General features: G+C 40.8%; 4 protein-coding genes across 4 annotated transcripts; all 4 read right to left on the bottom strand.

Annotated features, from left to right (window-relative positions):
• Window positions 1-952: 952 nt before the first annotated feature.
• LOC124059209 (extracellular calcium-sensing receptor-like) lies at window positions 953-5,096 on the bottom strand. The gene is made up of 6 exons (XM_046389039.1): window positions 4,836-5,096; window positions 4,126-4,395; window positions 3,594-3,800; window positions 3,223-3,498; window positions 2,113-2,236; window positions 953-2,010 (listed from the first exon to the last, which is right to left on the bottom strand). The coding sequence occupies exons 1-6, from the start codon at window positions 5,094-5,096 to the stop codon at window positions 1,100-1,102; spliced, it is 2,049 nt and encodes a 682-aa protein (XP_046244995.1). The 3' UTR covers window positions 953-1,099.
• A 2,394-nt stretch (window positions 5,097-7,490) lies between these two features.
• On the bottom strand, window positions 7,491-11,460 carry LOC124059208 (extracellular calcium-sensing receptor-like). The gene is made up of 7 exons (XM_046389038.1): window positions 11,200-11,460; window positions 10,490-10,759; window positions 9,958-10,164; window positions 9,597-9,872; window positions 8,730-8,957; window positions 8,504-8,627; window positions 7,491-8,401 (listed from the first exon to the last, which is right to left on the bottom strand). The coding sequence occupies exons 1-7, from the start codon at window positions 11,458-11,460 to the stop codon at window positions 7,491-7,493; spliced, it is 2,277 nt and encodes a 758-aa protein (XP_046244994.1).
• A 1,971-nt stretch (window positions 11,461-13,431) lies between these two features.
• Window positions 13,432-17,402, bottom strand: LOC124058941 (extracellular calcium-sensing receptor-like). Its single transcript, XM_046388583.1, has 8 exons — window positions 17,139-17,402; window positions 16,907-16,993; window positions 16,429-16,698; window positions 15,896-16,102; window positions 15,537-15,812; window positions 14,943-15,170; window positions 14,713-14,836; window positions 13,432-14,634 (listed from the first exon to the last, which is right to left on the bottom strand). The coding sequence occupies exons 1-8, from the start codon at window positions 17,397-17,399 to the stop codon at window positions 13,724-13,726; spliced, it is 2,364 nt and encodes a 787-aa protein (XP_046244539.1). The 5' UTR covers window positions 17,400-17,402; the 3' UTR covers window positions 13,432-13,723.
• Window positions 17,403-18,939: 1,537 nt separating this feature from the next.
• On the bottom strand, window positions 18,940-22,587 carry LOC124059207 (extracellular calcium-sensing receptor-like). The gene is made up of 7 exons (XM_046389036.1): window positions 22,327-22,587; window positions 21,718-21,912; window positions 21,087-21,296; window positions 20,727-20,972; window positions 20,181-20,408; window positions 19,942-20,065; window positions 18,940-19,863 (listed from the first exon to the last, which is right to left on the bottom strand). The coding sequence occupies exons 1-7, from the start codon at window positions 22,585-22,587 to the stop codon at window positions 18,953-18,955; spliced, it is 2,175 nt and encodes a 724-aa protein (XP_046244992.1). The 3' UTR covers window positions 18,940-18,952.
• Window positions 22,588-25,598: the final 3,011 nt, after the last annotated feature.

Here is a 25,598-nt window from a genome sequence, read left to right as displayed (position 1 = left end):
CCCTTTGAGACAAACTGCTTATAAAAATGGGCTATACAAATAAAGTTGACTTGACTTGACTTACAATGGAGACATGAGTGGCCTTTGTCCGACATTGTTGTGCCGCTGGAGCAGTCATCCACTAGATGGCGGTATGTGGTAAAATAATATATCTTCCCACAACTTATCATGGTGCTGTGCCAGTTTGATGAACGACTGTTGTATCATTCTGGCAGATAATAACTTCTCATATGTTTGATATGGTCAGTTGTCGAACACAGGTTACCCAGTAACGTGCTGTCTGTCTCATTTTCAGCGCAGTCATTTTTCTCATGACAGTGTTATTCAACCTGCTGACACCCACAGTGAGAGACAAGTAGCAAAGTACAACATGGTGTTGCATGAAACCTTTAAAGGAGTTTTCTCACTTACTTTAATATAATATCACTGAAGGCTTACACATATTCTTCCACGCAGGATGACTTTATTTGGCTTACCCATATACAAAGCACTGACACAGGAAATATTTTGTAGTTCATATGAGGTCAGTGTGTTGATAAGAATAAGGTGAGCAACATTGATGTGAAATGTATTTGAGGAACAAGTAGACAGATGGAGAGCGACAGTAAAGCGGCCTGAGGAAGTGGCAATGTGACTGGAGGGACAGATAGAGGCATGATGTCACACGTTGTGACATTTTATAATTGGAAACTTAGGTGGGCAATATAAAAGCAGTTGAGCATATCCACATCATCTCAAGACAGGACACAAATAGATGCATTCAAAGAAAGTGAAATAAATTTCAAGAAGGTGTTCAGTTAGGTGTCTAATTTGGTCAAAATCAGAATCAGAATCAGAATTCCTTTATTAATCCCTGGAGGGAAATTCTTGAAAAAAAAAAAAACAGTGAGAAAGATCGGGAGCGTCTGTAACAGGCTGCACACGTATCGACGCATGCGCACTAACTCACAGACATATCATATTCAAGTACATTTGACTGGCATCAGTTCTACTTTTTCAACATGTTAACATTGCTCTTACTATTGGCAACAGCCTACATTTTTTTCGGTTTGTTTAGAGAGAATTGATTCATTGTGTTCAGTGTATTTAATGACAGTTTTTATGTTTCAATGCCTCGACCCATGATAGCTTTCTTTGTGTTCCTCTCTGGTCTGAGTAGGATTATGTAACATTTGGCTCCAAACAGTGCTACCAGGAGGCCAAAACTGGAGGCCAGGATGGCAAATACCTCCACTGCATCTGCATATTTGCCCGGTGAGCTGACATAAGCAGGGACAAAGGCCACCCACACAGCACAGAAGATTAGCATGCTGAAAGTGATGAGTTTGGCCTCATTGAAACTATCTGGAAGGTTCCTTGCTATAAATGCAATCAGTAAACTGAAGACAGCTAGTAAGCCAATATATCCCAACAAAACTGCAAAACCAACTGTAGACCCAACGACGCACTCATAAACAACCTTATCACTGTAATACTGAGTGTTTCTATGAGGAACTGGGGAGGCAGATACAATCCAGGCAGTGCAGATTCCTGCCTGAACAGAAGTAAGAACCATGACTGTCCCTCTCTGCTGGAAAAGACCAAACCACTTCAGACTGGCTCCACCTCCTGGCTTGGAGGCCTTGAACACAGCCAGAACCACCACAGTTTTTACGAGGATACATGAGATGGAAAGCACAAAACTGATCCCAAATGCTGCGTGTCTCAGCTGGCATGTCCACAGTCTGGGACGACCAATAAACAGCAGTGAACACAGGAAACATAACTTAAGTGACAGCAACAGCTGAAAACTCAGTTCTGAGTTGTTGGCGCGTACTATTGGTGTTCTGCGATGATAGATGAAGATGCCCAGGACAACAGCACAGATACATGTGCCTAGCAATGCAGCAGCTGTCAGGCCAATACCCAGAGGTTCATGGTAGGAGAGGAACTCTGTTTCCTTGGGAACACAGTGGTCACGCTGGAGGCTGGGCCAGAAGTCCTCTGGACAACTGGTGCACTCCAATGAGTCTATGAAAAGAGGGACAGTGAGGACACATAGGGAAAGTGATGCTCATGAGATACATGTTTACATTATATTTTTAAACTGCATGTTTAAAATCGAATACCTACTAGTCTCATTGCTGATCTTTCCCTCAGAACAAGGGATGCAGTCAAAGCAGCACACAGGTTCCCCTTTCTTTCTGGCCATGCGGGTACCTGGAGGACAGCTCTCACTGCACACTGACCGGGGTGGCTATTGAAGAAAAAAAAAAAAAAAAAGTCAATACTGTAGCATTTACGTTGCTGTAATCAGTTATCCATGTGCTAAAAAGCAGATGTCTAATAAATCAGAAGTAACCTTTTTCGATTCAAAGTTCCAGAAGATTTTGTCTGCATCAATTCTGAGTTCTTCACCTTTGAAGGCTGACTTCTTAACCTCACCCACATTCTGAAGTTTAGTTGTTCCATCAGGGAGCCACAGCCAGTTCATGATATCATATATTGGTAAGGCATCACCATTCTCATCAAATGTCACTTGATCACCAAATGATGTGGTGAAGTTAACCTTTTCCAAATAATACACCAGCTGTGTGAATATCAGAATAATAGATAGTGAAAAGGGAAAGATAACAGATTGAATCAGAACGTAATCGCAACATGCAATATATATGACTGCAATGAACACAGTAGTACGTAATGCATACTGTAGTTACGAACACATAAATATAATAAAGAGGTCACATTATGCTAGATGTCTGATGTAAGGTTAGTGGATAACAGCTCCATCTTGGAAACTGCCCTGGCCTCTGACACTTAATGAATCTTCCTTTGTGTATGCTGTTGTAATATGAACATGCGAAACAAACAAGCAAAGCATGCAAATGTTTCTCCTGATAGCAACATGACTGCAAGTCTTCATCCACCTTTGTTTTATAAAGGGATGGGATGGAAATGTCCCCATGAACACTGGAAAACTGTAGTGTGTATGCATTTCGAAGGTGCTACATGAAATTCATTGCTACTAACAACAAGGAAGGCTATGAAAGCTAAAAACATAGAAGCTCGGTTTGCAGCACACACAGACACACACACACACACACACACACAGACACACACACACAGTCCTCTCATAGGACTGCACTCCTCCTGTAATCCTACACTCTAAATCCTATAATGCACGACACAATCAGCACCATAATTTAGCTAAATGAACAGGTGGTGTCCACAGTGGTATCATACCTGCCATGGCTCCAGTTCTTTCAAACTGCCACAGCTGTGTCCTCTGAAAGGCCCTCTGCCTGGCACACAGCGCAGCATGTCATCAAGGGCATATGCCAGTGCATACACAGCCTTGTACACATTGTACTCTGACCTGAGGTCTGAAACATCCATGAACTCAGTCTCCACACTTTGTAGATCTTCCTGTCCAGAGCATAATCCTCCTCCAGCATCTACCCAGTCTGGTGGAGGTGGTGCAAATCTACACTGAAATATGTGTTCCCAAAACTGGCTGATCTGAAATGTATTCAAAATATCTCTTTTATACATAATTACACTATTACACATAATTCCTGTAATGTCTAGGTCAGATTAAATGATTAAACTCTCACCACGCTATTTCCATAGCTGTTGTTGTTGTGTAGGTCAGGATGTGTTTGTAAGAGGAATTCCCTGAGGCCTGGGATTTCTCCTCGACGGATGGCGATACCCAGTGTGCCAGCCAGGTATGGCATAAAATCGGAAGTGTGCAGCACAGTAGCTGCTGTCCAAGCTTCACTGGTAATCCACTGCAGGCCTGTCACATCCTGTCTCACCACCTGTGCATTATAATAAATATAGAAATCACACTTTCATGCCACTAAAGTACAGTCTATTCCTCGGAATTATGCACAGGTTATCTTGCCTCCTCATTCATTAATGGATGGAAGCCCTGTCTGTTATGCAAGTTATGAACAAAGTTATACGTATCATCACAAATGGACAAACCTTTTACCAAACAGAAAGTATGACATATTTAAAATAACATATTGTTCACAGGCCAATATCTTATGGTAAGTTTAATCTTTCAGTGTAACACACAAAATATTGAACTTTGTAGCTATATTACATTATAATCTTTATATGTTTTGTTTCATGCCCAACCTCTTCCATGAGGTTAATCGTGTGAGTTTCCTGTGCAAACACAATGACCACATGAGCTGTCGATTTCTTCATCACATCTACAATCCTCCTGATTTCATCTTGGTCATTGTCCCAAGGCATAACCTCCAAATAGGCCAGACACCCTGCACCAGACTGAACCAGGTCAGATTGGAAGGATCGGGCAGCGTGAAGTCCATAGTCATCGTCACTGATCAACAGGCCAACCCAAGTCCAGCCAAAGTGGTTTAGAATCTGAATCATAGCACGGACCTGAGAGAATACAGAATGTGAAAGGATTAGAGTACAGGCTGAAATATTCTTTCTATGGAAAACCTGCTGAACAAGCTTTATTATTACTTTTCAGCTTGCTGTGACACCAAACAATCCCATCAGTGACAAAAAATGTCACTAGTGTTACACATCTTTAACATGCTTTTTTTATTTTGCTGCATTTTCATTTTGCTGATATTCCCTCACCTGGAAAGCATCACTTGGTATTGTCCTGAAGAAGGATGGAAACTTTTGCCTGTTACTCAGACAAGAACATGTGGCAAAATAACTCACCTGTGAAAGAAACACACTGTGTATGAAGTCTTTCAAGCTCCATCAACTGTTTAAGGATTATTCCTTCATGGTTATGTGATATCAGATTTGTCACTAATTCAAAATGATGCTAAAACCATCCTGAAAAGGTAAAGTGTAAAACTTACCATCGGCACTCTGTACAAACCTAAGACACTGGAGATGGCAATAGAACGAGTAGAAGAAGAATCACCCACAATCCCCACTACTGGAGGGGTTCCAACACAGGTCTCGTCTAATACAAACTGCTCCTCTTGACCACTGACTAAGGACAATGCTGCACGAAATCCAATCCCTAGATTGGCGCAGTTATCATAAAGACTGTATCCCAGAGTCACATTAGGTAGCAGGTTGGAGTTTCTGTTGATCTCATCAATAGCAAAGGCCATGGTCAGTGCCCGTCTAAGTCCTACAACATCAAAACTAACACAAAGAATGCCAGTGGTTACTACTGAAAAATACAGCATATACTGACTCTATCAGCATGTACACATTGCACCACTGCAGATTTTTCCAACAGTTAGAACAGTTTGAATAGTGACAATTATTACAAAATCAGCAAAATGTTTAAAGAGCAATATTTGATCATAAAAAATAGATTCCATTAAGGGAACCAATTTTCTCCAGTTTCTGTTTGTTGCTGCTGTCCTGACAAACTCACCCATGACAGGTGGGCTGTTGTGGTTCTGATGTAAAAGACAAGTCAGGAAAGACAGTAAAGAAGTTGAACAGGAACAGGCCACCCAGAACAACATCTCCAGGCTTGTGCATCCCATTTAAATGAAAATGTCGCTGTAAGTGGCAGGAGGAGGAAGGAAGAGTGGAGGACTCAGCATAAGAAAATGAAGGATACAACCACATGAAACACACAAGCAAGAGGAGATTGAACTGTGAAAATGCCCACATGCTTTTTCTCCTGTTTGACCCTTTTCTGAGCCCGATCAGTTTTATTGTGATGTCATCCCTTTTCTTTGGACTTGCAGCTTTTAATCTTCAACACCACCCACCAGGGCATAAGCACAACTAGGGGCAGGGCCTAAAATCCCTGCATGGCCACATTCCTGACCCCAAATTTAAGTTGTGTATGGCGGTAATGATTGAGGTCTACTAAAATGTGAATTATAGTCTTGACAGTCTTTCGTGTTATTTTTTGCTTTGTTTCATTGATTTTTTTTTTTAAATGTCCTAGTGGTCAGATGTATTAAATATGTTGAGTTATAGATAGAGTGGTACTTTTCATCTTCCTGCAAAACATCTTCTTGCATTTAGTTTAACACAGAGGTTTCTTCAGAATTACTCTGCAGTTTGATACTTTATCAGATAAATATGAGTCTCAGAAGATCCCGTCTGTACTGAGTACACTTCAAATTTGTATGTGAGACAAATATATGAAATGCAAACTAATACATTCAGAAATCAGACTGTAGTGTGTGCATTTCACCATCAATAGTTAATAAATTTTAACCATTTGACTGTCTACTCAACCATTTGGTAGAGTTGGTTCTCCTAATTAGTTCCCCATAACATGAAAAACACAAAAACAAACAAAAAAAAATTCTGTTGTTTTTTTCATGGAGTGAACATGAAAGGGTTAATAAAATGAATCTGAGAGCTCTTTATCGCCTCTGTGCACAAGGCAGCTGAAATTTGTTGTTTTCTCAGCCTCACCTACCAGTTACACATAACTGCAGCACCTCACAAAAAATGCATTTCATGAGAGAGGCCAGAGTGCCTTTGTCTTTTACAATGGAGACATGAGTGGCCTTTGTTCGACATTGTTGTGCTGCTGGAGCAGTCATCCACTAGATGGTGGTATGTGGTAAAATAATATATCTTCCCACAACTTATCATGGTGCTGTGCCATTTTGATGAACGACTGTTGTATCATTCTGGCAGATAATAACTTCTCATATGTTTGATATGGTCAGTTGTCGAACACAGGTTACCCAGTAACGTGCTGTCTGTCTCATTTTCAGCGCAGTCATTTTTCTCATGACAGTGTTATTCAACCTGCTGACACCCACAGTAAGAGACAAGTAGCAAAGTACAACATGGTGCTGCATGAAACCTTTAAAGGAGTTTTCTCACTTACTTTAATATAATATCACTGAAGGCTTACACATATTCTTCCACGCAGGATGACTTTATTTGGCTTCCCCATATACAAAGCACTGACACAGGACATATTTTGTAGTTCATATGAGGTCAGTGTGTTGATAAGAATAAGGTGAGCAACATTGATGTGAAATGTATTTGAGGAACAAGTAGACAGATGGAGAGCGACAGTAAAGCGGCCTGAGGAAGTGGCAATGTGACTGGAGGGACAGATAGAGGCATGATGTCACACGTTGTGACATTTTATAATTGGAAACTTAGGTGGGCAATATAAAAACAGTTGAGCATATCCACATCATCTCAAGACAGGACACAAATAGATGCATTCAAAGAAAGTGAAATAAATTTCAAGAAGGTGTTCAGTTAGGTGTCTAATTTGGTCAAAATCAGAATCAGAATCAGAATTCCTTTATTAATCCCTGGAGGGAAATTCTTGAAAAAAAAAAAAAAAACAGTGAGAAAGATCGGGAGCGTCTGTAACAGGCTGCACACGTATCGACGCATGCGCACTAACTCACAGACATATCATATTCAAGTACATTTGACTGGCATCAGTTCTACTTTTTCAACATGTTAACATTGCTCTTACTCTTCGCAACAGCCTACATTTTTTTCGGTTTGTTTAGAGAGAATTGATTCATTGTGTTCAGTGTATTTAATGACAGTTTTTATGTTTCGATGCCTCGACCCATGATGGCTTTCTTAGTGTTCCTCTCTGGTCTGAGTAGGATTATGTAACATTTGGCTCCAAACAGTGCTACCAGGAGGCCAAAACTGGAGGCCAGGATGGCAAATACCTCCACTGCATCTGCATATTTGCCCGGTGAGCTGACATAAGCAGGGACAAAGGCCACCCACACAGCACAGAAGATCAGCATGCTGAAAGTGATGAGTTTGGCCTCATTGAAACTATCTGGAAGGTTCCTTGCTATAAATGCAATCAGTAAACTGAAGACAGCTAGTAAGCCAATATATCCCAACAAAACTGCAAAACCAACTGTAGACCCAACGACGCACTCATAAACAACCTTATCACTGTAATACTGAGTGTTTCTATGAGGAACTGGGGAGGCAGATACAATCCAGGCAGTGCAGATTCCTGCCTGAACAGAAGTAAGAACCATGACTGTCCCTCTCTGCTGGAAAAGACCAAACCACTTCAGACTGGCTCCACCTCCTGGCTTGGAGGCCTTGAACACAGCCAAAACCACCACAGTTTTTACGAGGATACATGAGATGGAAAGCACAAAACTGATCCCAAATGCTGCGTGTCTCAGCTGGCATGTCCACAGTCTGGGACGACCGATAAACAGCAGTGAACACAGGAAACATAACTTAAGTGACAGCAATAGCTGAAAACTCAGTTCTGAGTTGTTGGCGCGTACTATTGGTGTTCTGCGATGATAGATGAAGATGCCCAGGACAACAGCACAGATACATGTGCCTAGCAATGCAGCAGCTGTCAGGCCAATACCAAGAGGTTCATGGTAGGAGAGGAACTCTGTTTCCTTGGGAACACAGTGGTCACGCTGGAGGCTGGGCCAGAAGTCCTCTGGACAACTGGTGCACTCCAATGAGTCTATGAAAAGAGGGACAGTGAGGACACATAGGGGAAGTGATGCTCATGAGATACATGTTTACATTATATTTTTAAACTGCATGTTTAAAATCGAATACCTACTAGTCTCATTGCTGATCTTTCCCTCAGAACAAGGGATGCAGTCAAAGCAGCACACAGGTTCCCCTTTCTTTCTGGCCATGCGGGTACCTGGAGGACAGCTCTCACTGCACACTGACCGGGGTGGCTGTTGAAGAAAAAAAAAAAAAAGTCAATACTGTAGCATTTACGTTGCTGTAATCAGTTATCCATGTGCTAAAAAGCAGATGTCTAATAAATCAGAAGTAACCTTTTTCGATTCAAAGTTCCAGAAGATTTTGTCTTCATCAATTCTGAGTTCTTCACCTTTGAAGGCTGACTTCTTAACCTCACCCACATTCTGAAGTTTAGTTGTTCCATCAGGGAGCCACAGCCAGTTCATGATATCATATATTGGTAAGGCATCACCATTCTCATCAAATGTCACTTGATCACCAAATGATGTGGTGAAGTTGACCTTTTCCAAATAATACACCAGCTGTGTGAATATCAGAATAATAGATAGTGAAAAGGGAAAGATAACAGATTGAATCAGAACGTAATCGCAACATGCAATATATATGACTGCAATGAACACAGTAGTACGTAATGCATACTGTAGTTACGAACACATAAATATAATAAAGAGGTCACATTATGCTAGATGTCTGATGTAAGGTTAGTGGATAACAGCTCCATCTTGGAAACTGCCCTGGCCTCTGAAACTTAATGAATCTTCCTTTGTGTATGCTGTTGTAATATGAACATGCGAAACAAACAAGCAAAGCATGCAAATGTTTCTCCTGATAGCAACATGACTGCAAGTCTTCATCCACCTTTGTTTTATAAAGGAATGGGATGGAAATGTCCCCATGAACACTGGAAAACTGTAGTGTGTATGCATTTCAAAGGTGATACATGAAATTCATTGCTACTAACAACAAGGAAGGCTATGAAAGCTAAAAACATAGAAGCTCGGTTTGCAGCACACACACACACACACACACACACACACACACAGTCCTCTCATAGGACTGCACTCCTCCTGTAATCCTACACTCTAAATCCTATAATGCACGACACAATCAGCACCATAATTTAGCTAAATGAACAGGTGGTGTCCACAGTGGTATCATACCTGCCATGGCTCCAGTTCTTTCAAACTGCCACAGCTGTGTCCTCTGAAAGGCCCTCTGCCTGGCACACAGCGCAGCATGTCATCAAGGGCATATGCCAGTGCATACACAGCCTTGTACACATTGTACTCTGAACTGAGATCTGAAACATCCATGAACTCAGTCTCCACACTTTGTAGATCTTCCTGTCCAGAGCATAATCCTCCTCCAGCATCTACCCAGTCTGCTGGAGGTGGTGCAAATCTACACTGAAATATGTGTTCCCAAAACTGGTTGATCTGAAATGTATTCAAAATATCTCTTTTATACATAATTACACAATTCCTGTAATGTCTCAGTCAGATTAAATGATTAAACTCTCACCACGCTATTTCCATAGCTGTTGTTGTTGTGTAGGTCAGGATGTGTTTGTAAGAGGAATTCCCTGAGGCCTGGGATTTCTCCTCGACGGATGGCGATACCCAGTGTGCCAGCCAGGTATGGCATAAAATCGGAAGTGTGCAGCACAGTAGCTGCTGTCCAAGCTTCACTGGTAATCCACTGCAGGCCTGTCACATTCTGTCTCACCACCTGTGCATTATAATAAATATAGAAATCACACTTTCATGCCACTAAAGTACAGTCTATTCCTCGGAATTATGCACAGGTTATCTTGCCTCCTCATTCATTAATGGATGGAAGCCCTGTCTGTTATGCAAGTTATGAACAAAGTTATACGTATCATCACAAATGGACAAACCTTTTACCAAACAGAAAGTATGACATATTTAAAATAACATATTGTTCACAGGCCAATATCTTATGGTAAGTTTAATCTTTCAGTGTAACACACAAAATATTGAACTTTGTAGCTATATTACATTATAATCTTTATATGTTTTGTTTCATGCCCAACCTCTTCCATGAGGTTAATCGTGTGAGTTTCCTGTGCAAACACAATGACCACATGAGCTGTCGATTTCTTCATCACATCTACAATCCTCCTGATTTCATCTTGGTCATTGTCCCAAGGCATAACCTCCAAATAGGCCAGACACCCTGCACCAGACTGAACCAGGTCAGATTGGAAGGATCGGGCAGCGTGAAGTCCATAGTCATCATCACTGATCAACAGGCCAACCCAAGTCCAGCCAAAGTGGTTTAGAATCTGAATCATAGCACGGACCTGAGAGAATACAGAATGTGAAAGGATTAGAGTACAGGCTGAAATATTCTTTCTATGGAAAACCTGCTGAACAAGCTTTATTATTACTTTTCAGCTTGCTGTGACACCAAACAATCCCATCAGTGACAAAAAATGTGACTAGTGTTACACATCTTTAACATGCTTTTTTTATTTTGCTGCATTTTCATTTTGCTGATATTCCCTCACCTGGAAAGCATCACTTGGTATTGTCCTGAAGAAGGATGGAAACTTTTGCCTGTTACTCAGACAAGAACATGTGGCAAAATAACTCACCTGTGAAAGAAACACACTGTATATGAAGTCTTTCAAGCTCCATCAACTGTTTAAGGATTATTCCTTCATGGTTATGTGATATCAGATTTGTCACTAATTCAAAATGATGCTAAAACCATCCTGAAAAGGTAAAGTGTAAAACTTACCATAGGCACTCTGTACAAGCCTAAGACACTGGAGATGGCAATAGAACGAGTAGAAGAAGAATCACCCACAATCCCCACTACTGGAGGGGTTCCAACACAGGTCTCGTCTAATACAAACTGCTCCTCTTGACCACTGACTAAGGACAATGCTGCACGAAATCCAATCCCTAGATTGGCGCAGTTATCATAAAGACTGTATCCCAGAGTCACATTAGGTAGCAGGTTGGAGTTTCTGTTGATCTCATCAATAGCAAAGGCCATGGTCAGTGCCCGTCTAAGTCCTACAACATCAAAACTAACACAAAGAATGCCAGTGGTTACTACTGAAAAATACAGCATATACTGACTCTATCAGCATGTACACATTGCACCACTGCAGATTTTTCCAACAGTTAGAACAGTTTGAATAGTGACAATTATTACAAAATCAGCAAAATGTTTAAAGAGCAATATTTGATCATAAAAAATAGATTCCATTAAGGGAACCAATTTTCTCCAGTTTCTGTTTGTTGCTGCTGCCCTGACAGACTCACCCATGACAGGTGGGCTGTTGTGGTTCTGATGTAAAAGACAAGTCAGGAAAGACAGTAAAGAAGTTGAACAGGAACAGGCCACCTAGAACAACATCTCCAGGCTTGTGCATCCCATTTAAATGAAAATGTCACTGTAAGTGGCAGGAGGAGGAAGGAAGAGTGGAGGACTCAGCATAAGAAAATGAAGGATACAACCACATGAAACACACAAGCAAGAGGAGATTGAACTGTGAAAATGCCCACATGCTTTTTCTCCTGTTTGACCCTTTTCTGAGCCCGATCAGTTTTATTGTTATGTCATCCCTTTTCTTTGGACTTGCAGCTTTTAATCTTCAACACCACCCACCAGGGCATAAGCACAACTAGGGGCAGGGCCTAAAATCCCTGCATGGCCACATTCCTGATCCCAAATTTAAGTTGTGTATGGCGGTAATGATTGAGGTCTACTAAAATGTGAATTATAGTCTTGACAGTCTTTCGTGTTATTTTTTGCTTTGTTTCATTGATTTTTTTTTTTAAATGTCCTAGTGGTCAGATGTATTAAATATGTTGAGTTATAGATAGAGTGGTACTTTTCATCTTCCTGCAAAACATCTTCTTGCATTTAGTTTAACACAGAGGTTTCTTCAGAATTACTCTGCAGTTTGATACTTTATCAGATAAATATGAGTCTCAGAAGATCCCGTCTGTACTGAGTACACTTCAAATTTGTATGTGAGACAAATATATGAAATGCAAACTAATACATTCAGAAATCAGACTGTAGTGTGTGCATTTCACCATCAATAGTTAATAAATTTTAACCATTTGACTGTCTACTCAACCATTTGGTAGAGTTGGTTCTCCTAATTAGTTCCCCATAACATGAAAAACACAAAAACAAACAAAAAAAAATTCTGTTGTTTTTTTCATGGAGTGAACATGAAAGGGTTAATAAAATGAATCTGAGAGCTCTTTATTGCCTCTGTGCACAAGGCAGCTGAAATTTGTTGTTTTCTCAGCCTCACCTACCAGTTACACATAACTGCAGCACCTCACAAAAAATGCATTTCATGAGAGAGGCCAGAGTGCCTTTGTCTTTTACAATGGAGACATGAGTGGCCTTTGTCCGACATTGTGGGCTGGAGCAGTCATCCACTAGATGGCGGTATGTGGTAAAATAATATATCTTCCCACAACTTATCATGGTGCTGTGCCAGTTTGATGAACGACTGTTGTATCATTCTGGCAGATAATAACTTCTCATATGTTTGATACGGTCAGTTGTCGAACACAGGTTACCCAGTAACGTGCTGTCTGTCTCATTTTCAGCGCAGTCATTTTTCTCATGACAGTGTTATTCAACCTGCTGACACCCACAGTGAGAGACAAGTAGCAAAGTACAACATGGTGTTGCATGAAACCTTTAAAGGAGTTTTCTCACTTACTTTAATATAATATCACTGAAGGCTTACACATATTCTTCCATGCAGGATGACTTTATTTGGCTTACCCATATACAAAGCACTGACACAGGAAATATTTTGTAGTTCATATGAGGTCAGTGTGTTGATAAGAATAAGGTGAGCAACATTGATGTGAAATGTATTTGAGGAACAAGTAGACAGATGGAGAGCGACAGTAAAGCGGCCTGAGGAAGTGGCAATGTGACTGGAGGGACAGATAGAGGCATGATGTCACACGTTGTGACATTTGATAACTGGAAACTGAGGTGGGCAATATAAAAACAGTTGAGCATATCCACATCATCTCAAGACAGGACACAAATAGATGCATTCAAAGAAAGTGAAATAAATTTCAAGAAGGTGTTCAGTTAGGTGTCTAATTTGGTCAAAATACACAGACATATCATATTCAAGTACATTTGACTGGCATCAGTTCTACTTTTTCAACATGTTAACGTTGCTCTTACTATTGGCAACAGCCTGCATTTTTTTCAGTTTGTTCAGAGAGAATTGATTCGTTGTGCTCAGTGTATGTAATGACAGTTTTTATGTTTCGATGCCTCGACCCATGATAGCTTTCTTTGTGTTCCTCTCTGGTCTGAGTAGGATTATGTAACATTTGGCTCCAAACAGTGCTACCAGGAGGCCAAAACTGGAGGCCAGGATGGCAAATACCTCCACTGCATCTGCATATTTGCCCGGTGAGCTGACATAAGCAGGGACAAAGGCCACCCACACAGCACAGAAGATCAGCATGCTGAAAGTGATGAGTTTGGCCTCATTGAAACTATCTGGGAGATTCCTTGCTATAAATGCAATCAGTAAACTGAGGATAGCTAGTAAGCCAATATATCCCAGCAAAACTGCAAAACCAACTGTAGACCCAACTACACACTCATAAACAATCTTATCATTGTAATATTGAGTGTTTCTATGAGGAACTGGGGAGGCAGATACAATCCAGGCAATGCAGATTCCTGCCTGAATAGAAGTAAGAACCATGACTGTCCCTCTCTGCTGCATAGCACCAAACCACTTCAGACTGGCTCCACCTCCTGGCTTGGAGGCCTTGAACACAGCCAGAACCACCACAGTTTTTACCAGGATACATGAGATGGAAAGCACAAAACTGATCCCAAATGCTGCATGTCTCAGCTGGCATGTCCACAGCCTGGGATGACCAATAAACAGCAGTGAACACAGGAAACATAACTTAAGTGACAGCAACAGCTGAAAACTCAGTTCTGAGTTGTTGGCGCGTACTATAGGTGTTCTCCGATGACAGATGAAGATGCCGAGGACAACAGCACAGATACAGGTGCCCAGCAAGGCAGCAGCTGTCAGGCCAATACCCAGAGGTTCATGGTAGGAGAGGAACTCTGTTTTCTTGGGAACACAGTGGTCATGCTGGAGGTTGGGCCAGAAGTCCTCTGGACAACTGGTGCACTCCAATGAGTCTGTGAAAAGAGGAACAGTCTTGAGATACATGTTTTTATTATATTTTCAAATTGCAATGTTCAGAACTGTATACTAACCAGTCTCATTGCTGATCTTTCCCTCAGAACAAGGGATGCAGTCAAAGCAGCACACAGGTTCCCCTTTCTTTCTGGCCATGCGGGTACCTGGAGGACAGCTCTCACTGCACACTGACCGGGGTGGCTATTGGGGAGCAAAAAATCAATATTGTATTATACTGCAGCATTTACATTGCTATCATCAATTATCCTTGTGCTAAAAAGTAGATGTCTAATAAATCAGAAGTAACCTTTTTGGATTCAAAGTTCCAGAAGATTTTGTCTGCATCAATTCTGAGTTCTTCACCTTTGAAGGCTGACTTCTTAACCTCACCCACATTCTGAAGTTTAGTTGTTCCATCAGGGAGCCACAGCCAGTTCATGATATCATATATTGGTAAGACATCACCATTCTCATCAAATGACACTTGATCACCAAATGATGTGGTGAAGTTGACCTTTTCCAAATAATACACCAGCTGTGTGAATATCAGAATAATCGATAGAGAAAAGCCAAAGACAGACTGAATCAGAATACAATCGCAACAGGCAATGTGTACAATGAACACGGTAGTACGTAGTATTAAGTAAGAATGCATACTGTAGTTACAAACACATAAATACAATAAAGAGGTCACATTATGCTAGATGTCTTATGTAAGGTTAGTGGATAACAGCTCGGTTTGCAGCACAAACACACACACACACACACACACACACACACACAGTCCTCTGATAGGACTGTACTCCTCCTGTAATCCTACACTCGAAATGCTATAATGCACGACACAATCAGCACCATAATTTAGCTAAATAAACAGGTGGTGTCCACAGTGGTATCATACCTGCCATGGCTCCAGTTCTTTCAAACTGCCACAGCTGTGTCCTCTGAAAGGCCCTCTGCCTGGCACACAGTGCAGCATGTCATCAAGAGCATATGCCAGTGCATACACAGCCTTGTACACATTGTACTCTGACCTGAGGTCTGAAACATCCATGAACTCAGTCTCCACACTTTGTAGATCTTCCTGTCCAGAGCATAATCCTCCTCCAGCATCTACCCAGGCTGCTGGAGGTGGTGCAAATCTACACTGAAATATGTGTTCCCAAAACTGGTTGATCTGAAATGTATTCAAAATATCTCTTTAACACATTTACACAATTCCTGTAATGTCTCGTTCAGATTAAATGATTAAACTCTCACCACGCTATTTCCATAGCTGTTGTTGTTGTGTAGGTCAGGATGTGTTTGTAAGAGGAATTCCCTGAGGCCTGGGATTTCTCCTCGACGGATGGCGATACCCAGTGTGCCAGCCAGGTATGGCGTGAGGTGGGGAGTGTGGAGCGCAGTAGCTGCTGTCCAAGCTTCACTGGTAATCCACTGCAGGCCTGTCACATCCTGCCTCACCACCTGTACATTATAATAAATATAGAAATTCACACTTTCATGCCACTAAAGTACAGTCTATTCCTCGGAATTATGCACAGGTTATCTTGCCTCCTCATTCATTAATGGATGGAAGCCCTGTCTGTTATGCAAGTTATGAACAAAGTTATACGTATCATCACAAATGGACAAACCTTTTACCAAACAGAAAGTATGACATATTTAAAATAACATATTGTTCACAGGCCAATATCTTATGGTAAGTTTAATCTTTCAGTGTAACACACAAAATATTGAACTTTGTAGCTATATTACATTATAATCTTTATATGTTTTGTTTCATGCCCAACCTCTTCCATGAGGTTAATCGTGTGAGTTTCCTGTGCAAACACAATGACCACATGAGCTGTCGATTTCTTCATCACATCTACAATCCTCCTGATTTCATCTTGGTCATTGTCCCAAGGCATAACCTCCAAATAGGCCAGACACCCTGCACCAGACTGAACCAGGTCAGATTGGAAGGATCGGGCAGCGTGAAGTCCATAGTCATCGTCACTGATCAACAGGCCAACCCAAGTCCAGCCAAAGTGGTTTAGAATCTGAATCATAGCACGCACCTGAGAGAATACAGAATGTGAAAGGATTAGAGTACAGGCTGAAATATTCTTTCTATGGAAAACCTGCTGAACAAGCTTTATTATTACTTTTCAGCTTGCTGTGACACCAAACAATCCCATCAGTGACAAAAAATGTCACTAGTGTTACACATCTTTAACATGCTTTTTTTTATTTTGCTGCATTTTCATTTTGCTGATATTCCCTCACCTGGAAAGCATCACTTGGTATTGTCCTGAAGAAGGATGGAAACTTTTGTCGGTCACTCAGGCAGGAACATGTGGCAAAATAACTCACCTGTGAAAGAAACACACTGTGTATGAAGTCTTTCAAGCTCCATCAACTGTTTAAGGATTATTCCTTCATGGTTATGTGATATCAGATTTGTCACTAATTCAAAATGATGCAAAACCATCCTGAAAAGGTAAAGTGTAAAACTTACCATAGGCACTCTGTACAAACCTAAGACACTGGAGATGGCAATAGAACGAGTAGAAGAAGAATCACCCACAATCCCCACTACTGGAGGGGTTCCAACACAGGTCTCGTCTAATACAAACTGCTCCTCTTGACCACTGACTAAGGACAATGCTGCACGAAATCCAATCCCTAGATTGCCACAGGTATCATAAAGACTGTATCCCAGAGTCACATTAGGTAGCAGGTTGGAGTTTCTGTTGATCTCATCAATAGCAAAGGCCATGGTCAGTGCCCGTCTAAGTCCTACAACATCAAAACTAACACAAAGAATGCCAGTGGTTAATAGTGACAAATACAGCATATACTGACTCTATCAGCATGTACACATTACACCACTGCAGATTTTTCCAACAGTTAGAACAGTTTGAATAGTGACAATTATTACAAAATCAGCAAAATGTTTAAAGAGCAATATTTGATCATAAAAAATAGATTCCATTAAGGGAACCAGTTTTCTCCAGTGACGTACTGACGTACTCACCCATGACAGGTGGGCTGTTGTGGTTCTGATGTAAAAGACAAGTCAGGAAAGACAGTAAAGAAATTGAACGGGAACAGTCCACCTAGAACAACATCTCCAGGCTTGTGCATCCCATTTAAATGAAAATGTCGTTGTAAGTGGCAGGAGGAGGAAGGAAGAGTGGAGGACTCAGCATAAGAAAATGAAGGATACAACCACATGAAACACACAAGCAAGAGGAGATTGAACTGTGAAAAAGCCCACATGCTTTTTCTCCTGTTTGACCCTTTTCTGATCCCGATCAGTTTTATTGTTATGTCATCCCTTTTCTTTGGACTTGCAGCTTTTAATCTTCAACACCACCCACCAGGGCATAAGCACAACTAGGGGAAGGGCCTAAAATCCCTGCATGCATAAAATGTAAATTATATTCTTGACAGTCTTTCGTGCCAATTATTTTTTGTTTTGTTTTATTATTTTTTTTTTTTTTTTTCAAATGTCCTAGTGGTCAGATGTACTAAATATGTTGAGTTATAGATAGAGTGGTACTTTTCATCTTCCTGCAAAACATCTTCTTGCATTTGGTTTAACACAGAGGTTTCTTCAGAATTACTCTGCAGTTTGATACTTTATCAGATAAATATGAGTCTCAGAAGATCCCGTTTGTACTGAGTACACTTCAAATTTGTATGTGAGACAAATATATGAAATGCAACTCAATAAATGCAGAAATCAGACTTTAGTGGCTTACACATATTCTTCCATGCAGGATGACTTTATTTGGCTTCCCCATAAACAAAGCATTGACACAGGAAATATTTTGTAGTTCATATGAGGTCAGTGTGTTGATAAGAATAAGGTGAGCAACATTGATGTGAAATGTATGTGAGGAAGAAGTAGACAGATGGAGAGCGACAGTAAAGCGGCCTGAGCAAGTGGCAATGTGACTGGAGGGACAGATAGAGGCATGATGTCACACGTTGTGACATTTGATAATTGGAAACTGAAGGTGGGCATTATAAAAACAGTTGAGAAAGTCCCTATCATTTAAGACAAATCTCACATAAATGCTCATAATGATATCAAATGAAACCAGATCATCCTTTTACAGAGAAAGTAACATATATTTTAATTTGGTGTTAAGACAGTTGTTTATGGAGGTTAATATACACAGAAATTTTATATTCAGATACATTTGTTCAGCATCGGCTCCGCTTTTTCAGCATGTTAACATTGCTGTCACTATTAAGTGCTTGTATTTTTGTTTTGTTTCGAGTGAAATTATTCATTCTGTTCAGTGAAATTAAGTGCAGCTTTTATGTATCGTTGCCTCGACCCATGATGGCTTTCTTTGTGTTCCTCTCTGGTCTCAGCAGGATTATGTAACATTTGGGTCCAAACAGTGCTACCAAGAGACCAAAACTGGAGGCCAGGATGGCAAATACCTCCACTGCATCTGCATATTTGCCCGGTGAGCTGACATAAGCAGGGACAAAGGCCACCCACACAGCACAGAAGATCAGCATGCTGAAAGTGATGAGTTTGGCCTCATTGAAACTATCTGGAAGTTTCCTTGCTATAAATGCAATCAGAAAACTGAGGATAGCCAGTGATCCAATATAACCCAGCAAAACTGCAAAACCAATGGTGGACCCAACAACACACTCATAAACTATTTTGCCATTGTAGTATTGAGTGTTTTCATGGGGAACTGGGGAGGCAGATGTAATCCAAGCAACGCAGATTGCTGCCTGAATAGAAGTAAGAACCATGACTGTCCCCCTCTGCTGCATAGCACCAAACCACTTCAGACTGGCTCCACCTCCTGGCTTGGAGGCCTTGAACACAGCCAGGACCACCACAGTTTTTACGAGGATACATGAGATGCAAAGCACAAAACTGATCCCAAATGCTGCATGTCTCAGCTGGCATGTCCACAGCGTGGGACGACCGATAAACAGCAGTGAACACAGGAAACATAACTTAAGTGACAGCAATAGCTGAAAACTCAGTTCTGAGTTGTTGGCGCGTACTATCGGTGTTCTCCGATGACAGATGAAGATGCCCAGGACAACAGCACACATACAGGTGCCCAGCAAGGCAGCAGCTGTCAGGCCAATACCCAGAGGTTCATGGTAGGAGAGGAACTCTGTTTCCTTGGGAACACAGTGGTCACGCTGGAGGCTGGACCAGAAGTCCTCTGGACAACTGGTGCACTCCAATGAGTCTATGAAAAGAGGAACAGTCTTGAGATACATGTTTTTATTATATTTCCAAATTGCAATATTTAAAACTCAATATCAACCAGTATCATTGCTGATCTTTCCCTCAGAACAAGGGATGCAGTCAAAGCAGCACTCAGGTTCCCCTTTCTTTCTGGCCATGCGGGTACCTGGAGGACAGCTCTCACTGCACACTGACCGGGGTGGCTATTGGGAAAAGAAATCAACATGCTACTGATTGAAAATTGTTCTACACATCTTTCAATGTCATAATCAGTTATCATTGAAATACAATATGGGTGTCTAATAAATCAGAAGTAACCTTTTTTGATTCAAAGTTCCAGAAGATTTTGTCTGCATCAATTCTGAGTTCTTCACCTTTGAAGGCTGACTTCTTAACCTCACCCACATTCTGAAGTTTAGTTGTTCCATCAGGGAGCCACAGCCAGTTCATGATATCATATATTGGTAAGGCATCACCATTCTCATCAAATGACACTTGATCACCAAATGATGTGGTGAAGTTGACCTTATCCAAATAATACACCAGCTATGTGAAAATCAGAATAATGGATAGAGAAAAACCAAAGAGAATTATACAACATACAATGTATAATGTATGCATGACTACAATGAACACAGCAGTACAACATTAAGTCATCAGAATGCATCCTGCACTTATGAACTATAAAGACATTAAAGAGGTCACATTATGCTGTATGTCTGAAATAAGGATTGTGGATCACAGCTCCAGTTTAGAAACATCCCTGTCAGAGTCCAATCCTACACTCTAAATGCTACAATGCATGAAACAATTGCCACCAGAATTTAGGAATATAAAAAGGTGGGATGCATAGTGGTATCATACCTGCCATGGCTCCAGTCCTTTCAAACTGCCACAGCTGTGTCCTCTGAAAGGCCCTCTGCCTGGCACACAGTGCAGCATGTCATCAAGAGCATATGCCAGTGCATACACAGCCTTGTACACATTGTACTCTGACCTGAGGTCTGAAACATCCAAGAAGTCATTCTCCACACTTTCCATATCTTCCTGTCCAGTGCATAATGCTCCCCCAGCATCTACCCAGTCTGCTGGAGGTGGTGCAAATCTACACTGAAATGTGTATTCCCAAAATTGGTTGATCTGAAATATATTCAAAGTACTGTTTTATACAAAATTACATTAGTCATGTAATGTCTAGTTCAGATTTTGTAGTTAAACTCTCACCATGCTGTTTCCATAGTTGCTGCTGTTATGATGTAGGTCAGGACGTGTTTGTAAGAGGAATTCCCTAAGGCCTGGGATTTGTCCTCGACGCATGGCGATACCCAGTGTGCCAGCCAGGTATGGCGTGAGGTGAGGAGTGTGGAGCGCAGTAGCTGCTGTCCAAGCTTCACTGGTAATCCACTGCAGGCCTGTCACATTCTGCCTCACCACCTGTGCATTATAATAAATATAGAAATTCACACTCTCATGCCAGTATAGTTGTGTCTTGTCCCCTGAATTATGTGCAGTTTACAGAGTTATCTTTCCTTCTCATTCATTAATGGATGGAATCCCATGTTTTCCAGAAGATATGAGTAACATCATACTTATCATAATTACAGATTTGTGCAATTTGTTTTAATAACTCATGTCATTCTAAAACTAACAGCTAAGAGTACCAAATAAATATATTTTAACAGGACAATATCCCATTGTAATTTTAAGTTGTTACTGTGATAAACAAAAAAAATATTTTATCATTATATTCAGTTATAAAAAAATGTATTTAATGCCCAACCTCTTCCATGAGGTTACTCATGTGACCTTCATGTGCAAACAAAATGACCACATGTGCTGTCGATTTCTTCATTACATCCACAATCCTTCTTAATTCATCTTGGTCATTGTCCCAAGGTAAAACCTCCAAATAGGCCAGACAACCTCGACCAGACTGAACCAGGTCAGATTGAAAGGATCGGGCAGCGTGAAGTCCATAGTCATCATCACTGATCAACAGGCCAACCCAAGTCCAGTCAAAGTGTTTTAGAATCTGAATCATAGCATGCACCTGAGAGAATACAGAGTGAAAGGATTAGAGTACAGGCTGAAATATCCTTTCAATGGAAAGCCTGCTGAACTGGTTGAAAAATAGACTTTGAGTAGATTTTTAATGATTGCCTTTCAGCTTTCTTTTAATGAGCAGAGCTACAGAAGTTGACATGCTTTGCTTTTTGCATTTTCATTTTGCTGATATTTGGTCACCTGGAAAGCATCACTTGGTATTGTCCTGAAGAAGGATGGAAACTTTTGCCGGTCACTCAGACAGGAACATGTGGCAAAATAACTCACCTGTGAAAGAAACACACTGTATATGAAGTCTTTCAAGCTCTTTCAACGTTTTAGAGTTTACAATTGATATTAAATTTGAATTTAAATCAAAATGATGCAAAACCATCCTGAAAAGGTAATGTGAAAAACTTACCATAGGCACTCTGTACAAGCCTAAGACACTGGAGATGGCAATGGAATTTGTAGAGGTAGAATCACCCACAATCCCCACTACTGGAGGGGTTCCAACACAAGTCTCGTCTAACAAAAACTGCTCCTCTCGACCACTGACTAAGGACAATGCTGCACGAAATCCAATCTCTAGATTAGCACAATTATCATAAAGACTGTATCCCAGAGTCACATTAGGTAGCAGGTTGGAGTTTCTGTTGATCTCATCAATAGCAAAGGCCATGGTCTGTGCCCGTCTAAATCCTACAACATCAAAACTAACAGAAAGAATACAACTGGTTACTAGTGACAAATACAACATACACTAAATCAGCCAACATGTAAATGTGACACAACTAAAGATTTTGAAAAAATGTATGACAGCTGAATTCATAAACATTAAAAAATAAACAGTGTATTTAAAATATAATAGATTTAATGCGCAATCTAATTCTTTCAAATACACCTGACTAAATGGATTGATTTTCCTCAGTTTCTGCTTTTTGCTGTCCTGACAGACTCACCCATGACAGGTGGGCTGTTGTGGTTCTGATGTAAAAGACATGTCAGGAAAAACAGTAAAGAAGTGGATCAGGAACAGCCCACCTAGAACCAAATCTCCAGGCTTGTGCATCTCATTTGAATGAAAATGTTGATGTAACTTGCAGGAGAATGTAAGAGGGGAGGACTCAGCATATGAAAAGGAGGGATGCAACCACATGAAACACATAAGCAAGAGCAAGTTGAATTCTAAAAATGCCCACATGACTTTCCTCTTGTTTTCCCCTTTTGTGAGTCCAGTCAGTCTCCCTGGTATGTCGTACCCTTTCTGTTGACTTGCATCTTTTAATCTTCAACACCACCCACCAGGGCATAAGCACAACTAGGGGCAGGGCCTAAAATCGTTTAACGCCAATTTTCCCAAATTGAAGGTCTGGTTGGCCATTATGATTGTGTTCTTGTAAAATGTGCATTATATTAATTACAGTATTGTATGATAATTTTATGTTTCGAATGTCACATTGAGTGGTCTAACATATCTGATATGTTAAATTGTAGATGCTTGCATTTGGTTTAAAATACAAGTTTTTATAGATTCACTCCAGAGTTTAAAATCTGATAAAATAAGTGTGGGTCTCAGAAAAAACCCCTGTACTCAGTATAATTCACAATTTGCAGGTGTGACAAGCATATGAAATTCAACACAACAAAAGGAGAAATCGGCCCCTAGTGGGCGCTTATCAAAAAGTAAATCTGATTATACACAAGGTAACTAAAATTTCTTTTATCCACACTTAGCAATTACACATATAACTTTACTCTTCCATGCAGGATAACTTTACTCTGTTTTCCCTTACCGTGCTAATAAAATCATCCACTCCCTTGGATGTTTTTTCCCTTTTATTGCTTTAATAACTGAAATCGCAGTCAATATAATTTGGATTTTGTTACAACCCGGCTCAAAGGCTGCAACCAAGAACAGAAGCAGAGAGGATAACTCCAAATAAATTAAATTTATTAAGTAATATCACAAATCGCCAAATAACAATCACAGCAATCAGTGTCAGTAGCAGTAGTGTAGGCCTGCATGGTGATGTGTGAGTGCATGAATGCAAAACAAAACAAACAACAAAACAAAACAAAACAAAAAGCCTGCAACACCGCAGCAACCACACAGCACGTGTGGATCAACGAAGCAGAAGCACGAGAGACTGAAGGCCAGAGGCCTTTTCAAGGCACTGGCCCAGGTGCAGCTCATCAGCTAAGAACGACCCGTGCAAGACAGAACATAAAGAGGAACCGCAGCACAGCTAGAGGTGTGGAGGGGTTGACAAAAACAAAATAACTTAAAAAGGACAATATGTCAATATTGCCTAAATTGTCACCCCCTTTTAGTTGACTAAACTCATTTGATGCTAGTAGTCTCACTATAAGTTAAATTCAGATCAGTCAATGTGCAGTGAATGTGTCCTAAGTGACTGTTGCATAAACACTTCTTTGTCTGGAAGGTCCAGTCAGTGGTTAATCAGTAAAGTCAGTGTTCCTGGTTACAATTACACCATGGAGATTAAAGAACACCCCAAACAACTCTGAGAAAAGGGAAAAGGTTATTGAAATGTTTAAGTCAGAGGATGGATCCAAGAAAAAAAATTACTGAACATCCCCTGCAGTTTAGTTAAATCCATCATTAAGAAATGGAAGGAATATCACATGTGTAAATCTGCCGAGAGCAGGCCATCCACACAAACCGAGTGACGGTGCGAGCAGGAGACCAGTGTGGGAGACCATCAAGGCACCTATAGCTACTCTGAAGGAGTTACATGCTTCAGTGGCAGCTTTTGCCTGAGTTCTCCACCAGTCAAAACCTTTTGGGAGAAAACTACTGTTGAAGAAACCTCAGAATAAATCTCGACTGAAGTTTGCCCAGAGGCAAGGTCAACTGGAAGAAGGTTCTTTGGTCTGACAAGACCAAAATACAGCTTTTTGACCGTCAGACTGGACACATTGTTTCGCAGACACTAAATCCTGCACATCACCATGAACTGCTTCTCAGCAGCAGGTCCTGGAAGGCTTGTAAAGGTAGAAGGTAAAATATATGCCTTGTAGGGGATGTTTCTGGTTGTCAGTCTTTTAGTATTTGGTTGTAACCCACAGCCAAGGGCAGTGGGCAGGGTGTGAGGTCAGACCATAGGCTGAGCTAAAATGATGGGCTCAGGAAGATCTGCAGTGTGGTTATGAGACTTCCACTTGTAGGAGACCGCTTCTTGCACAACCTTAGGACCCCACATCCTGAATTGATATTAAGAAACCTGGTTCTTCATTCACGAATCCGGAAAGGGCTGAGCAGACCAGGTGAATTGAGTGTGTTGATTAAAATAAGGTGACCAAGAAGGACATGAACTGTCTGAGGGGAACTGATGGACAGGTGGAGAGTGGCAGCAGTAGAAATAGCCTGGGAAAGGGGCAATGTTACTGGAGGGACAGACGGAGACATGATGTCACACTTTGTGACATTTGATGTTTGGAAACTGAGGTGGGTAATACAAAAACAGTTGAGCATATCCACATAATCTCAAGACAGGTCACAAACAATAATGATATCAAATGAAAACAGATATTTTTTTCAAAGAAAGTGAAATGTATTTTAATCATGTGTTCAGTCAGATGTTTATGGAGGTAAATTAAGACAGAAATTTCATACTGAAGCGCATTTGTTCAGCATCGGCCCCGCTTTTCCAGCATATTAACATTTCT

The sequence above is a fragment of the Scatophagus argus genome, chromosome 5 (genome assembly GCF_020382885.2).
Source record: "Scatophagus argus isolate fScaArg1 chromosome 5, fScaArg1.pri, whole genome shotgun sequence".
NCBI classification, from domain to species: Eukaryota; Metazoa; Chordata; class Actinopteri; family Scatophagidae; genus Scatophagus; species Scatophagus argus.
This window is presented reverse-complemented; position numbering and strand designations above follow the sequence as displayed.

Coding starts and splice junctions, on each gene's coding strand:
- LOC124059209 (XM_046389039.1), bottom strand. CDS start 5,096: ATGGCCTTTGCTATTGATGAGATCAACAGAAACTCCAACCTGCTACCT. Junction 3,801..4,125: donor CGATTAACCTCATGGAAGAG/GTTGGGCATGAA, acceptor TATAATGCACAG/GTGGTGAGACAGGATGTGAC. Junction 3,499..3,593: donor ACAGCTATGGAAATAGCGTG/GTGAGAGTTTAA, acceptor AATACATTTCAG/ATCAGCCAGTTTTGGGAACA.
- LOC124059208 (XM_046389038.1), bottom strand. CDS start 11,460: ATGGCCTTTGCTATTGATGAGATCAACAGAAACTCCAACCTGCTACCT. Junction 10,760..11,199: donor GCTTGTACAGAGTGCCTATG/GTAAGTTTTACA, acceptor GTATTCTCTCAG/GTCCGTGCTATGATTCAGAT. Junction 10,165..10,489: donor CGATTAACCTCATGGAAGAG/GTTGGGCATGAA, acceptor TATAATGCACAG/GTGGTGAGACAGAATGTGAC.
- LOC124058941 (XM_046388583.1), bottom strand. CDS start 17,399: ATGGCCTTTGCTATTGATGAGATCAACAGAAACTCCAACCTGCTACCT. Junction 15,813..15,895: donor ACAGCTATGGAAATAGCGTG/GTGAGAGTTTAA, acceptor AATACATTTCAG/ATCAACCAGTTTTGGGAACA. Junction 14,635..14,712: donor AAAGATCAGCAATGAGACTG/GTTAGTATACAG, acceptor CTCTTTTCACAG/ACTCATTGGAGTGCACCAGT.
- LOC124059207 (XM_046389036.1), bottom strand. CDS start 22,587: ATGGCCTTTGCTATTGATGAGATCAACAGAAACTCCAACCTGCTACCT. Junction 21,913..22,326: donor GCTTGTACAGAGTGCCTATG/GTAAGTTTTTCA, acceptor GTATTCTCTCAG/GTGCATGCTATGATTCAGAT. Junction 19,864..19,941: donor AAAGATCAGCAATGATACTG/GTTGATATTGAG, acceptor CTCTTTTCATAG/ACTCATTGGAGTGCACCAGT.